The 15,887-nt window shown below is 38.4% G+C and overlaps 3 protein-coding genes across 4 annotated transcripts in view; 2 read left to right on the top strand and 1 right to left on the bottom strand.

The window, feature by feature from the left end:
• Window positions 1–2,177: 2,177 nt before the first annotated feature.
• LOC147507384 (uncharacterized) lies at window positions 2,178–6,357 on the top strand. The gene is made up of 7 exons (XM_086600105.1): window positions 2,178–2,621; window positions 4,618–4,656; window positions 4,903–4,973; window positions 5,086–5,150; window positions 5,232–5,321; window positions 5,405–5,497; window positions 5,786–6,357. The coding sequence occupies exons 1-7, from the start codon at window positions 2,236–2,238 to the stop codon at window positions 6,224–6,226; spliced, it is 1,185 nt and encodes a 394-aa protein (XP_086456231.1). The 5' UTR covers window positions 2,178–2,235; the 3' UTR covers window positions 6,227–6,357.
• A 55-nt stretch (window positions 6,358–6,412) lies between these two features.
• LOC147507383 (lachrymatory-factor synthase-like) lies at window positions 6,413–7,252 on the bottom strand. Its single transcript, XM_086600106.1, has one exon. The coding sequence runs from the start codon at window positions 7,123–7,125 to the stop codon at window positions 6,604–6,606; it is 522 nt and encodes a 173-aa protein (XP_086456232.1). The 5' UTR covers window positions 7,126–7,252; the 3' UTR covers window positions 6,413–6,603.
• A 4,510-nt stretch (window positions 7,253–11,762) lies between these two features.
• The window catches only part of LOC147507374 (FAD-linked sulfhydryl oxidase ERV1-like), a 63,512-nt gene continuing 59,387 nt past the window's right edge, over window positions 11,763–15,887 (top strand). For both annotated transcript variants that reach the window (XR_015217636.1, XM_086600104.1), the window contains exons 1-6: window positions 11,763–12,531; window positions 12,654–12,731; window positions 12,836–12,883; window positions 13,033–13,097; window positions 13,748–13,825; window positions 13,937–14,084. Coding sequence is in view for 1 of the 2 variants with exons in the window: in XM_086600104.1 (XP_086456230.1) it covers window positions 12,283–12,531; window positions 12,654–12,731; window positions 12,836–12,883; window positions 13,033–13,097; window positions 13,748–13,825; window positions 13,937–14,051 (633 nt within the window). In the remaining variant the exon portion in view is untranslated. The remainder of the gene's footprint in view (window positions 12,532–12,653; window positions 12,732–12,835; window positions 12,884–13,032; window positions 13,098–13,747; window positions 13,826–13,936; window positions 14,085–15,887) is intronic.

Here is a 15,887-nt window from a genome sequence, read left to right as displayed (position 1 = left end):
CAATGGTGGTATACTTGAATTTCAGCAACATTCTCAATCAAACGAATCATCAAACATTTGATAGTGCAACTTCAATGTTTCCATCTATCCTTTATCTTCAAACGGCACACCACGACCAAAACGGCTTCATTAACAGGCCCATGCGTCACTTGATGAACCATTTGGGCCTAAGTTTTAAAGCCCACATACCACTTGATAAACAGTCAAATGCCACCTCATCAACCGCGCATCACTTGTTTTACTGCCTTGGTGAAACACATTTGTTGTCAAAGTTCTTCAATTTTTGGGTTGGGTCGTATCACCCACGATCTCTAATAAGGGGCACTAGTTTTAGGCAAGGGTGGCACGAGTGCACCTTCGTTACATAGGTTGTTGCTTACTCAAAGTCAAAATTCGTTTTTTCTACGTAGAATTAGGCATTAGCCACTTTTTCTACGCAGAAGAATTATGTGGATCCAAATATTCTGGCAGGATAGCAGGAGATTAAGATCCTTTTGGTCCCACTATGATTGACTTTTGATTTAGTCCTTTGACAATTGCACACACGTGAATAAACAAAACTCGTGGACTAAAAATGAAGAACATATAGAATTATAGATTGTATCGGAATTATTAAATTTTATATTATTACCTTACATTCTTTGAATTGTCCGTTCTTATCAAAATCATTGTTGTATGGAAAGGGAAAACAGGACGCTAGCTTTAGCCAAGTCGTCTTTGCTGTATAATCAATTACTTTAGTCCAATACCACCTATAGAGCGACTTGATTTATATTGTTCACATACTTTTGTCTCAAACTACGTTGGAGTTTGGACTTTTTAATTAGCTGTTGCAGTTGTACTTGTTTAATTAGTTGTTTTGTAGGTAACCGAAATCCAAGCATCAAAACTGATACATGTTGCTAGAATCTGATACAGTGACTCAGCGACACTGTATCTTAATGGTTTAGATAATCCGATCCGAACCAAACTGATAAAAAACGGTTTAGATTTTGATAATTTGGGTTGCCCTATATCGATTCGAAACCGAACTAAATCAAACCGAACTGAAAATATATTAATTTGGTTTGGTTTGGTTTTAGATTTATTCTCCACCGAACCGATATGAATCTGAACCGATAAAATGACATTTTAGTAATATTTCTGATTAATTTTGTATATATTTATCAATTGTGTGATTGAAAATATGAAATTAATCGATTTAAATTAAAATTTAATTGATTTTATATTTTTCAGTTCAGATCGGTTCGGTTTCGGATTGTAATATATATTATCGGTTCAGTTCAATTAAGTTTTATATACTAATAATATTATCAATTCGGTTGGTTTGATTTCCAATTTTCTTAACGGTTCGGGTTTAGATTTCTTATTATAAAATCTAAACCCAACCCAAACCGACCATCGACAGCCCTAAATACTGCTGCTACTGTGTTTAGGAATTGTTCAAATAAACGCTGCCAGTTTGTTAGGGCCACCGAAAAACGCGTTGGCGAGCTCCTCTAAAATAGTAAAATGAGCTGTTTGAAAACTATTGAGAAGGGTTAATGAGCAACCCAATTTAAGAGTTGCACTGACACAACTCTTGATTAAAGTGTCCAGTGTACAGCAAACCGACCAATATCAATATAGAAATCTACAACTGATACAAACTTTTGAACCACCTTGATTGAAAAAAACCACTTTGAACTGCACATTAATCAGTACCGAAGCGAGTTTTGGGCCAGGGACACTTAAATGCAATTGTCTATTTGTATGCATCTTCATCATAAACACTTTTTTTTTTCTCCATTGAACACTAAACACATCCCTTTCTCCCAACACCACCACAAATTATATTTTTATGTTTCCTCTTTTTCATTCTCGGCTACCACCATTTCATTAGATATACTATTAGGGTCCCATACTATTACACTATTATAGTTTCATAGCATAATTGATATTTATGTAAGAATTTACATTTCATTAAACTATCTCATGAGTCATAACATTACCGAAAATAAATTCTAGACTTCCTAAAGTTTCAACTGCCTTAAAAACCTAAAACAGCCAAACCATGTCCCAATTGTTTTGTGCTGGCGTTGTATCAGTCCACGCAAATAAAATAGGGTTGCATGAAAACAACCATCTCTACCGTCCACATTTTTTATAATTTAAAAACAACTGTAAACAAACAAGCCAACTTCTCTCTGTTGTTCATATATTTTTTCTTCATCCTCATTTTCAGAAAAAATTAGGATGGAAGCAGAAGAACTAACATCAGGAGCAAGTACACGTATAATCCCACTATTCAAAAACCTACAAAGATCAATCCCTTCATACCATTTTCTCAAAACTTTCTTCATTTTCATTCAATCATTCTTCCTTTGGTTTCTTCTTCTCTTACGTAGAAACCGTGTTTCTTCTTCTTCTACTACATCTTCTTCTTCTCCTTTAGCGAAAAGGAAGTCATCTGTTTTTAAAAGAAGAGATGAAGAAGATACTTTGAGAAGAAGAACTTTAGCTGAACAACTAGAATTTGTTTCAGAAGATTATGGTTGTAAATGGAGTACCTCTGTGTTCTTTGGAGCCAGAAGGAATGCTTTGTTTACTCGATCATGGGTACCGGTTTCTGGTGAAATAAAGTACGTTTTTTTTTAAACATTTTTGTGTTGGGGAGAAAATAGTATGCAAAGTTTTGATATTTTTGTGGTTTTATTGTTTGGGCTTTGATTTAAATGGACTTTGGTGTTGAGATTTGTCATTTTTGTTGAATAATTTGTTGTTAGGGGGAGGTGATGATAGGCTTGTTTTGAAGATATTGTTGACTGGGGTTGATTGGATTGAATTTGTTGATTGAGATTTGTTGTTTTTTGCTGATTTTAGTGTTAATTAGGATTTTTTTTTTCATGAAGCTATAACATGCTTTGATAAAATGCAAATTTAGTCATAGAAGTAAGTAGTTTGGACTTTGGACATTATGTTGTTATTGTTGTTGTTGTTCTGATGTTTGATTTTGTTGTTTAGTATGCAATTTGAATTGATCTTCAGGATAGAACTGTGTAATCCTTTTTTTTGTGGGAATTATTAGGATTGTTTTGATATTGACTTGGATGAATTCTTGAAATAGTTTGAGTTCCATCTTAGGAGAATCCATCCAAACCAACCCCTTCAGTATTTTGCCAAAAGAATCCGACACAGAGAAATCATAAGATCGTATGGATATCTCGAGATGTGATTTTGTCTTGAAAGAGATATGAGCGGTTGGACGGAAGGTTCTATTGTTTTTTTATTAGCCCTCTTGGTATGGTGGTAAGAAATTGTCTCTTTTTTGAACTTTGAAGTTCAGAGAGTTGCTCTTTTTTGGGTGGGTTGTTTCTGTTTGCTGTCATTTTTAACTGATTCTCAACAACTTTAATAGCATGGTTTTGGGTTTGGTGTGGCTTGAGGTTGTAACTTGTAAGCTAAGTGGAATTTGATTCTCTGGGAACCAGTAATTAGTGCCGATTGTGAGAAGTGTGTCAAAAGAATTTATTCTTTTTGTGGTAGATGCTGAGTTCTTTTTTAGGTGGGGAGAGGAGTAAATGCGGAAGGGCGACATATATAGCTCATGATTCACTTAGAAGATAGCTTAGGAATTGCTTCTGCTAGGTACAGTTTGAATGTGTGATACATTTAAGTCCATGTGGTTTCATTGGTTTTACGTATAGAAAAAATCTTTGAAGTGATCTTGCTATATCCAGCTAGTCATTTTGGTGAATTTTGAGATTGTAGTGGCACTTTTTGAAACTATTATATGTCAGCTTGTGTAGTGTATCTGTTTTTTCATTTCACCGTGTTGATTACATTGTCCCTCTTCTCAGCTCACTCTCCAATATGTTAAAATGGATTCTTGAAAGAGTTGTGTACTTGTTAAGTGCCTCATACTCAATCACAATGGTTTGTTACGCTGTAGTTGGTAAAAAAGCACTAAAGTAATGTTAATGGAGGTAATTGCACTATATGTTCTTCCTAGCAGATGCAAAAAGTCATATGTATCTACTCATCTCAAATAAATTCTTTTGCCTCCTGTACATGCTGTTCCTATTTCATGTATCACATTATTTTTAATTTTCATTCAAACTTATTACTTCTGATAGCTGTACATAACTCTATGTTTCAAGGTTGTCCTAAAATATACAACCCATCATAAGAGAGATTTTATTTATTTATTGATTTTTTCAGCACCCTTCTAATACCCCCAAATAAGGTCTTGAATGAGATGTATTAAAATTCAATGAAGAAATTGTATTGATATTCAGAACATGGGTCGTACTTTCAGGCGGCAGGCTTGGACCAACTATTCATGATTTTTCTACTTTTCGATAGAGTTGGAGTTACACATGGTTCTTTTATGTAATTAGTTGCGTGGCTTTGCCGCCATTTCCCAAAATTTCTGTTCTGTTTGTTACCCTGTAAGAGTGTTTAGTATATCATTCTGGGATCGGCCAACTATTTTTGTTCCTCCATTTGTTAGTTTTGATTTGTGAATCGACACCACAGATTCATTAATCATTAATCACTAAATCATATTATTATTATTATTTTCTCTACTTAAGGTTCTCTTGTTCTGACATTATGAGCCTTCCTTTGTGTTTTCAGGGGTATTGTACTAATTATACATGGACTGAATGAACACAGGTATTACAGTAGTTTAAGTGTTTTTTATGTTATTATGATTACGTTTGCAATTACTATTTTAATCAGTTCACACATTATGCATCTCTTTCCTGGCCTACTATGTTTAGCAGTCAGTTTCACCATATTTAGATGATTAGATCGCATAGTTCTTAACTCATAACCTATGAGATAACAAACCAATACTTAATATGTATTGGCCAGCAATCTACCATCAGCTTCTAACTCTACTATAATGTTTGTTTACAGTGGAAGATATGATCATTTTGCTAGGCAACTTACTTCACGAGATTTTGCTGTCTATGCAATTGATTGGATAGGTAAGTGGTTGTGGTTCATTTTGCAGCTCTCTTGTTGTTTACTTAAATCTAACTGAAATTATTCAGTTGTTATGCTGTAGATTGAGTAATTGACCTTTTGTGGTCTTTGTAGGCCATGGTGGGAGTGATGGATTGCATGGATATGTTCCTTCTCTTGATTATGTTGTTGCAGACACTGTAAGATTTTCATGAATGGTATACAATTCACTTCATCTGTGACGATCATACAGCTCAACCATGTGGATCTTCTCTCTGTAGGGTGCATTCTTAAAGAAAATAAAATCCGAGAATCCTGGAACGCCATGCTTCCTTTTTGGTCACTCAACTGGTGGAGCTGTCGTTTTGAAGGTAACATCTCCTCTAGATATTTCCATTTTTGGCCTATTCAGTTGAACTCAAGAACCATTTTCTGAAGGGTTATATTGTTACAGGGAGCTTCTGATCCCCGCATCGAAGAAATGATAGAAGGAATTGTGTTGACTTCGCCAGCTTTGCGTGTCAAGCCATCACATCCGATAGTTGGGGTAATTCTTCTCAATATCACTGATTAGTATATTATGCTTGGAAGCCATTTTCTGATGGTTGAAAGTGGTTGATGCTTGCTTGTTTCTCATGTTTTTATCACCATACTTGAAGTTGGCGACCTTTATCAAACCCCGTTGGCCAATATATTATGGCGAATTAGGTGCATGAACCATCTGCACATTGCTTTGACCATTTTTTTTTTTTGTCTCTGGAGTCAAATTTCTATTCTTTTAGAGAACTGGAAATCATCAACAAGATTAAAGGTTGTTTTTGGTGTCTTTTTGCAGGCTGTGGCACCTATATTTTCACTGTTTGTGCCAAGGTTCCAGTTCAAAGGTGCTAATAAGAGGGGCATCCCTGTGTCGAGAGACCCTGCTGCTCTGATTGCCAAGTACTCAGATCCTCTAGTTTACACTGGACCCATAAGAGTCCGAACAGGGCATGAGATCCTTCGCATCTCATCATACTTGATGCGAAACATGAAGTCGGTTACCGTCCCATTTTTGGTACTTCATGGAACAGCGGATAGGGTCACAGACCCTCTTGCCTCCCAGGATTTGTACAACGAAGCTTCCTCTAAATTCAAAGATATAAAGCTTTATGATGGCTTCTTGCACGACCTTCTCTTTGAGCCTGAGCGTGATGAGATTGGTAGTGATATTATTAACTGGATAGAGAAGAGACTGCGCATTGGGAGTAGTCTGATAGAGGGGGATATTCTATGGTAATTTATATTCTAATTAAGCAAAAGCTGAATCAAGTCAGCTCTCCTGTTAGTGGAATATTTACGTGTATACAAGTATAGTAATAGGATTGTTGCTCTAATATTTTTCACTTCCTTAACATAATTCTTTTAATCTGTTCCATTTGTCATTACTGTTTCTTTTAATCCATCTTGAAAATGAACTTACGTAGACTATACAATTATTTTTATTTTATTTTTTGGTATTTGAGCGAAAATCATATTAAAAATGACAAAATACAAGGGGATTCCTGGCCCAACAGAGTACAACATAAAAAGGCTTAAGAAGTGAAGATGGATCATGGATCTGTGCCGACCCGAAGTATTCCATCTCTACCCGCCTGCTGCTCTTTCTGCCCCATCTCATGTAGAATCATTTGTGAGCTTTCCACTCATAATACTTTCTTCAATTCTTCTAGCCATGCGTTCCAACCCCTTGTGATATTTCTCAATCAAATTCTCCAATTTCCAGCCTTTCACAGGATTCACAGCAAATGACCATTCAATCACACACCCATCGTCTTCATCTCGAGGCAACAATCTAATGGTTGACACATACGATTCGAAACCAACATTTCCATCTATTATCTCATAAGTTAAAACCATTTTTACTGGGTCGATGGCTACTAATTTTTCAGTTGACCAATTTACGTTACTACCATCACTACCATTGGATGGAATGCTGGAGCCAGCACAGTAACGTATACAACCAGGTTCACCATTGGCACCTTCAATTCCATAGCATATGTTGAGCGTTGGGAACCATTTGTGAAAATTGAAGTAATCTTCTAGTAATGGCCATACTTGATCTGCTTTTGGGCCTTCTAGCTTTGCATGGACATTTCCTTCCCATTTTGGCGGCTGCTGCTGCTCTTGCTCCATCATTTCCTTTGTTATCCCCTTACACTTGAGAGAAAATAATACTCACTTGGTGTACTTGTGACTTGTGTTGTTACCAAGGGATTATAATCACATGAGAGCTGCTACCACTCGTTTTTGATAATCTTTTAGAGGCATGATCAAGTACAACCGGGAAGTTAAATACTGACTATGTATAGATTCAGGCAATCCAAGATGGCCGCCCCAACAATCCAAGCACCAAAGAACACGTACCTGAGCTAAGCAGCAAAGAAAATGGCGCACGATTTTTGGAGAAGAACGGTTTCAACAACGAGAAGAGCAAATGCCTTTGGTCTTCTAGGAACAGTTATATTTATGATCAAATAACGTCTCTTCCCAAGGCACGCCATAATTACATCGAGTCGCCAAACGTCACGCTACCTGGCAGCCATCATTTCATATTTCCAACCGCTTATATGTCTACACGTGCCACGCACATACGGTGGCCCAGTCATGCGTCCTCATGATATTTGCGACCTACAACGCTCGTGTAAACTCTCAAATCGTATAGACTTACTACTCATCGATAGTCGCGACCTACAACGCGAAGGGCGAATAAAGATCAAGACGCTGCTCAGGCTCACAAGTTACTTACCCTCACCCACTTTTACTAGGAGTCGCCTATGCAGCCTAACAGTTATAACAATATCAAGAATCACACATTCACACCATCAAAAGCTAAACAGAATGGACAAGCAAAAACCAACATTTTATACAAACAAAAAAACAAACTGCTCTACCAAAGTCGGGCTCCAGTTCATATACTAGCCGAGCTGCTAAGTCTACTAAGGAAATCCAGCTCGGCTACCCACCATTCATCATAAAATGAACTCCCCATAACAATACGGGGAGCCAGTTCATCCAGTGTTTTAACAACCAAAGAAAATAAAGACGAACTGCCCAGGTTACCCTAGGAAACCAGCTCTATTGTTTCAAGCCAAAGGCCGCATAAAAACACAAACTTAAACCACTATCTCTAAACAACATTCTCAAAGCTTTCAGTGATGAGTGCATCCAGCACTTGAGAGGAGCTAGGTTCGCGAGGAAGGTTGCCCGCGGCCATCAAGAATCTGAGTCCGCGTCCATGTCGCCCGGGAGCTGAGGGCTAGTCGACCAATACATCGGCCAGTGGAAGGAGGCACGACCTCAGGAACATTACTAGCATCTTCAAGGGTTTTGTTCCTACGATCACCCAAAGCCTCACATTCATGTTCCTCCTGCAGATCCTCGTATTTTTTCTCCAGCTCGAGGAAGTCAACGTCCAGAACATCATACGCTTTAGTAGCTTTTTGCGCAACCTCCTTGCAGTGCAGGGCATAGTCAGTCAACCTACCATTTTCTCTGTTGCAGCAACAAGGTTCTCCTCAGCGAACTGTAGTTTCATCTTGGCATCTTCCGCCTCGGTATCCTTCAGAAGCTTCGCCAACTTAAGAGCCTGATGCTCTTTCTTCACCTCCTCCAGTTCCTTGCGATCTATGTCATAATGCGGTCCCGAACATTTTAAGCTCGTCCCCTTCTTCATCATCACGGTCTCTCTATCCGATTCAAATGGCCCGGGCGATCTCCTTCAGCTTCTGGTACCCGCTCACAAGTTGTAGTAGCACACATACAATAGCAATCAGTTCGCAACGTTCTCACAAAAGAGCAAGCCAACCAAATCTACAAAATTCCACTTACCAGACAATGCGATATATCCATTCGCCTCAGGTTATCAGCTTGCCCCTTGGCGTCCAGTTCCTTGCGGTTGCCATCCAGAGCTATGTGATCAAGCAGGCACGATGAAATCTTACTCGACTTGAAGCTGACATCAGTTCGCCTCACAGCCCGTTGCACCCCCTGCTCATCCAAGTACACTGCTTGGGGCACCAACTCCTCACCAGCCATAGCAGACTTCCCACTTTCTCAGGGCCTTCGCCTTTACCAGCGATCTAGGCTCTCGCGACGCTGGGGTCCCAAAGGTCTCCAGATCTAAGACTGGTTCCGGCCTCGACCTGGCACTGCGAGGGGCCTTCCCACCAACTCGTCCACCACCAGCTACGCCCCACGTACCGGAGCCATCCCCAAGTACATGCTTCGCAGCCTTGACAACCTTCCTGCGTCCTGCTCGGACACATCAGCCTTTCTTCAACGAGCTACTTTGATCACGCGGGTTGAAGGTGACCTCATTCAGCTTGAAAGGCGTACTACTTGACCCCTTCAAGTTAAGCCCGAGCCACCAACCCTCGGCACCAGCACCTCGATTAAGATTTCCTTAGGACGATCGCCCTCGGTTCCTCTCCTCCTTTGTCACCAGATCACTCTTACACTTATCTATCATTGTTTCAATAGTTTCACCCCGAGCCCTTTTCTTCTGAACCCTCCTTTTCTACCTAATCCCGCGACCTCCTCTTTCCACAAAGAAATGTGCGACTTTCGACAGTTTCGCTCGTTTCTGATCCCGTGTCAACTTCACAAACCTCTCTATTTCCTTCCGGCTCCGCTTCTTTATAGCGAGCTCTGCAAACACAAAAAAGATTCAAGTCAATTAAAATAACAATAATCCAACCATCAAAACAACAAAGCAATACACTCTTACCTACTAGCAATATTGCAAACCCTAGTTTGCAAACTACATCCTCTAGCACAGTAGTTTCCAACTAACAGCAACGACCTCTTCTTCCAAGCTTCATTGCTTACACCATCCAACATACTAGAATGCCCCGTAAAAGTTTGCAAGCTAAAGTTGAAATTATGAGATCGCACAGACACCCCTATGCGGTACTCACCACTTGCATTCAGTAAGTCGAACACCTGAACAGCGGCCAAGTGTTACCAACAAACTGACAGGGGGATTTCCAATAGAAGTTTAAAAAGTCGCAAACCAGCTTTAAGAACGGTATCTTCATACCAGCCCTCAGCTGCCCCTTACAGATTATTATCCCACAGTTCGGAGGGTTGTACTCCTCACTCCACACATTTACGTTATGGCCTGGGTCGTGTATCTCCAGGTCGTTCACTTCTATCCCATACGTTGCCCTCAGTTTGGGGAACGTACTCGCAGCAAGTTGATCCACCGTCCTAGGAGGCAACCCACTTGAGGACGACCCCTCATCACGACCTGAAGTGCTAGCTACAGCACCCACATAACCAGATCGTGCCCTATCCTCCTCATACCTAACCTCAACCTCATCATTCTCATGGCCACTCTCAAAACCCACCGACTCCTCTTTATCTTCCTCATATTCACCACAACTTAAAGATACTTCCTGAACCTCTTCCGATCGAGTATTGTCAGAGTCAGACATTTCGTGGTTTTTTCTTACCAAATACCCAAACCTAAGCAACAAAAGCTAACACCGATCTAGCTACTAGACACACAAAGCCTGAACAGAAGAAAGAAAGGGAAGAACGGAAAAGCAGCGGCAACAAAAGCACTAACCTGAGAAACCCTAGCTTGCGATTTTCTTGAAGACGAAAATAGAAAATGACTTTTCAGTTCTCCAAAGTTTGATTTTGAATAACCGCTGATTCAGTTCCCAATGCATTATGATTACAACCTACGCCCTAGCACGCACGCGTGTATCAAGGACCTGTCTTTTCAAGAATCCGGAAAACGCGGCGACATGTTTCCTCAACAACTACAATGATTCTATCACGTGCCAGCTATCAACTCCATGTCGTCACACACCACGAGTCGACCTCCACAGTACGATAGGCATTTCCGCTCACACCAGTCCGCTTATCCACTCATGCTTAACACGTGCCACCGTTTTCTCTCAGCAGATTGCTTCAATGTACAACACGACCTACTGAGAGGGGGCTGTGTGAGGGAGTGATATTCTCATTCAGGAATATTAAGCACGTGTTCATAAGCACACCACCAAGATTGCTTCATATTCAGCTCACCTCATGTAGGTGGTCTACTTCAGCTCCCTCCAGGATATCGCAGGTCAAACAGACGACCTCAAGCAGAACGCTCCATCTGATGACACCATCCCTTATCCAGATGCAGTCATTACCAAAACCATACCTGTATTTCCAATCACCATGATATACGAACTACTACAACCACTCCCAATCATTACATAATTCCTACCAAAACCAACCTAACACTCATTCTTAATCTCCACCCCACACTTGTACATGTCAGTACACGTGTCTTGCAGATCTATACTCCCAAAGTCTATAAATACCACCTACATGAACTACGTTAGACCTGATTTTTCTCTCCCCTCAGAATCGAGAGACAGATATGTAAGCAGTTCGCTCAACAACGAACTCGGTCTTTCCAATATCAAATCCTTTTCCCCTCCCAACCTTGTATGTAATGTATAACTAAACGCTCCTTTACAGAATCTTTGGATACATGTAGCTTCATTTTTATTAGAAGACTTGCTTCATGTAGTATCTGTGTGTCCTGTGCTATAAAATCGTCGAGGACTCACCGAGTACTCCCTACTCAGTCCCTAGCCAACCAGTTCAGCCATTACTCCCCATGACTCCACGAGTGATCGGGACGAAATATCGCTGATTTCCGATTTAACTGCACAGTGTAGTATTCAGTGTTGCTTGAAGATTTATTAGGTTTCAGGTTAAAATATTTGTGTATTCTATTGGTAGTATATCTTTCTAGATTCACATGCTAATGTATTAATTAGAAGGTATTGCAAAAAACTTAGTGTGATGACTCATGAAGTAAAAAACTTGAGGCTTTTTCGACTGCCTGTTCAGCTAATATATTTATTCTATGTTGGTTGTTTAAGCTCAACTTTTTAGCCAATGTTGCACATTGTTTGATGGTTTACATTATTTAGGCCCAATTACATGCATTTGTGAAGCTCTGAAGGCCAACTTGCTTGGTATCAACTTAGAATGATCCGGGAGCATTAAATAGTTGATTGACACCTGCGCAAGTCTATTCCTCCGAGATTCAATTCTGCCTAGCAAGCTAGAAGATTTTGTTGTGTTAACAAGTTATTTAATGTAGTGTAATTTCCAGTGTTAATATTACAACAAGAGCTGTGGAGTTATCTATTGTTAGTGTGTTGTTAGTGATGTTGTCGTGTGTGGACGTGTTACTTAATTTCCAAAAACCGGTGCGAAGCACGGTTTGCATACTAGTTTTATACTAGGACACAAGCTACACTCTACTCTTTCGAAAAAATGTCATCAGTGAACCAAAATCCGATGAATCCAATTCAGTTAATTTTCAGGACTTATCAAAATTTGGCGCAATGCATACAAACTCATGTCTCTCATTTCCTTGCTGACTCCCACCCTCCATCCTCCTCTAGTGACTCTCTCTCAAATCATCATCGCCCATTCTTCTCATTTTCTTCGTTACCATCATCAACAACTTCATCAGGTGATCAGAGTCTTATCGAATTCCCACAAGAAAAAAGTTTGATCAAGGTACCAGCTCACTCATCTGTTTTGGATACTAACTTGTGGAGTTTACATTGCATACAAACTGCTTGCTATAAGTTCTCACTGAGATATTGCATTGCTCAACTTTTGATACTTGTGATTTCTAGGTACAACTTGCTAAACCTGTGAGTAAAGAAGAGCTGGGAAGGGCTACTTGGACATTCCTTCACACTCTCGCAGCGCAGGTAAAAAAAAACGAAAAGCTCACTCTCTAGTCTCTACTATGTTGCTACATGCTTAAACGTTTTTCTTATATCTCTTCCTTCCCTCGTCCCTTAATTTTTTTCAGTTTCCAGATCGTCCAACTAGGCAACAAAAAAAAGATGTAAAAGAATTGGTATGTTCGTGGTTCTCTCCTTTTCTCTCTTTGTACACAGTACACATCATAAAATGATTCAAAATTTTGATTTTGTTACAAGATGTTACATAGAAAAGCTCAGAAATACTGATACGAGGGTTGATTAATTGTGAACTTTGGGCATGCAGATGGCAATACTATCTCGGTTTTACCCTTGCAAGGAGTGTGCGGATCACTTTAAGGAAGTGTTGAGGTACATCACTCTTTCCTTTTCTCTGTCTCCTCAATACAATTATATATTGAGAAATATAAAGAATAGAAAACTGTGGAACTGAAATTTACTGAGTGTATCATGATTACAAGCATCTGAGCGTATACCGTTTATTATTAAATAAAAATCACGAATTAGTTGAGCTGCATTTGGTATTGCTTGAAATGTAAAGATACTTTTCTTGAGAGTCTGGGGATATGCCACATTTAAAATCTCCATTGTAGTTTGGATATATGTGATATATGGCTTTAGATGCTACTATTGCTTGCTTGTTATGTTAGTAGATTTGTACATAGTAAACTGACATTAGATGTTGTACGTTATAGTATAGCAATATAGCATATGCTATTCTCTTGAGCAAAAATCTACTATAGGTCAAGAAATGCCAACTGCAGCCTTGCCAAATGATGTGTTTGACATTGCATGTGTGGAGCTATAAAAATCTACTATTGCATCTGACCTCTTTTCGCATCTTGTTAGAAGTGCCTGTTTGAAAACCTGTGTTGCCCACTAAAGAGTGAACCCTCCCACCACCCCACTAAAGAGTGAACCCTCCCACCACCCCACCCACCCACCCACCCCCCTCTTTTCTTTTCACTAATTCCCATTTTATTGCTTTCTATTTTTGATAGTGCAAATCCTGTACAAGCTGGATCCCAATCTGAGTTCTCTCAATGGCTTTGTCACGTCCACAATGTTGTCAACAGGAGGTAATTCTGTTATTACATTACGTTTTGGCATCCCACGGAATAGCTGGTAGTTCTAATTGATTTAGAAACTTTATGAATTTGTTGATGTGATTTATTTTGTTGTTTTAACAGCCTTGGCAAGCTTGTATTCCCATGTCAACGTGTAGATGCAAGATGGGGCAAACTCGAGTGCAGGGAACGTGCATGCGACTTAGAAGGAAGTTCGACAGAGTACAGAAACAGATAAGCAAAAAGGGGTGACAGTTTCTGATTGTAATTGGTATTACTAATGCGTAAATCGTATTTGACATTACTTGAAAAGAAATTTTTATTGTTCTTTTCTTCATTATATTAGACCTATGAACCCACTGAATATCGTGCTATCCCCGGTAGTCCTGTACAAATGTGTTACACGTCCATAAAGGAAAACTAAAGGAATACATACCTTAAGTGATATCTTCATAAGATCTTCTTATTTATTTAATTTAGAAACACCTCCCTCACTAAATTTAGAATAAGCCCCACTTTTATTAATATATTTTGAACAAGGTCCCTGTTGTATTAATAATTTAGAAACACCTATCTAATGTCACTTAAATTAAATAATTACCCCCATTTCCCACATTGAAATTAAAACAAATCCTATTTTATTATTGATAATTTAAAAGAACCTCCCTAATATCACTTAAATAACATAATTATCTCCCATTTTGTTTTAAAAAAATAAATAGACGAGTCTCTCCTATATAATTACAATTACAATTTACAATTAGAATCCAAAGAAACCATGCTAACTATCAATCTAGAGGGGCGGGTGAGACTTAAGAAAACCGATGCGTATATATTAAAATATTTATTTGTCTGCCTGAAATAATAAAATCCCATATATGAAACACCTCCCTCACTAAATTTAGAATAAACCCCACTTTTATTAATATAATTTGAACAAAGTCTCTTTTTTATTAATAATTTAGAAACACCTCTTTAATATGTCACTTAAATTAAATAATTACCCCCATTTCCCACATTGAAATGTAGGCAATTTAAGATCTCCTTATTTACTTAATTTAGAAACACCTCCCTCACTAAATTTAGAATAAGCCCCACTTTTATTAATATAATTTGAACAAAGTCTTTTTTTTATTAATAATTTAGAAACACCTCTCTAATGTCACTTAAATTAAATAATTACCCCCATTTCCCACATTAAAATTAAAACAAGCCCTATTTTATTATTGATAATTTAAAAGAACTCTATAATATCACTTAAATAACATAATTATCTCCCATTTTGTAAAAAAATAAATAGATGAGTCTCTCCTATATAATTACAATTACCATTTACAATTAGAATCCAAAGAAACCATGCTAACTATCGATCTCTAGGGACGGGTTTCAAGACTTAAAAAAACCGATAAGTAGAAAGGTTTAAAAAAGTAAATAGATTAGTCTCTCATATATAATTACAATTACCATTTACAATTAGAATCCAAAGAAACCATGCTAACTATCGATCTCGAGGGACGGGTTTCAAGACTTAAAAAAAACCGATGCGTAGCAAGGTTTGCATACTTGTTTTCTATTAATCACACCGTTTATGAACACCTTGATGAAAATAACGATAGACTCCTCGTTAATATTAGTAATTCTAACATAGTTAATTAGGTGCGTGTTGATCTCTTGTATTGGTTAATGAACTTGAGACTTTCAGGTGGCATTCTTCCTTCAAAGGACTATTATTAGTTCTAGGGAGAATAGCTACAAGACTACAACACTAGAGAAAAATTGTATTATACTTTTTTTTTTTTTTTGAAAAATTAAGCTGAGGTTAAGGCAGACCCCACCTGTCTTATTGCCAAAGATAAAACCTTGCAAAACCCCCTTGAAAAATTGCATTATACTTGGATTCAAGCGACCTTGAGCTGATGACATAATTTCCCATGATCAATTTGGTAAAATGTTCTTGTTACCTCTAGAAATGTTGAGGAGTTTTTGTTTCTTACATACCCCTTTAGTTTTTGGTTCTTACCCCTTGTTTTCTTCTTAAAAGCCTTAATCCATGATTGTGTATGTAATTATGTAT

Source organism: Coptis chinensis, chromosome 3 (assembly GCF_015680905.1).
Source record: "Coptis chinensis isolate HL-2020 chromosome 3, ASM1568090v1, whole genome shotgun sequence".
NCBI lineage: Eukaryota > Viridiplantae > Streptophyta > Magnoliopsida > Ranunculales > Ranunculaceae > Coptis > Coptis chinensis.
The sequence above is the reverse complement of the archived record's forward strand: the minus strand, read 5'-3'. Positions and strand labels throughout refer to the sequence as shown.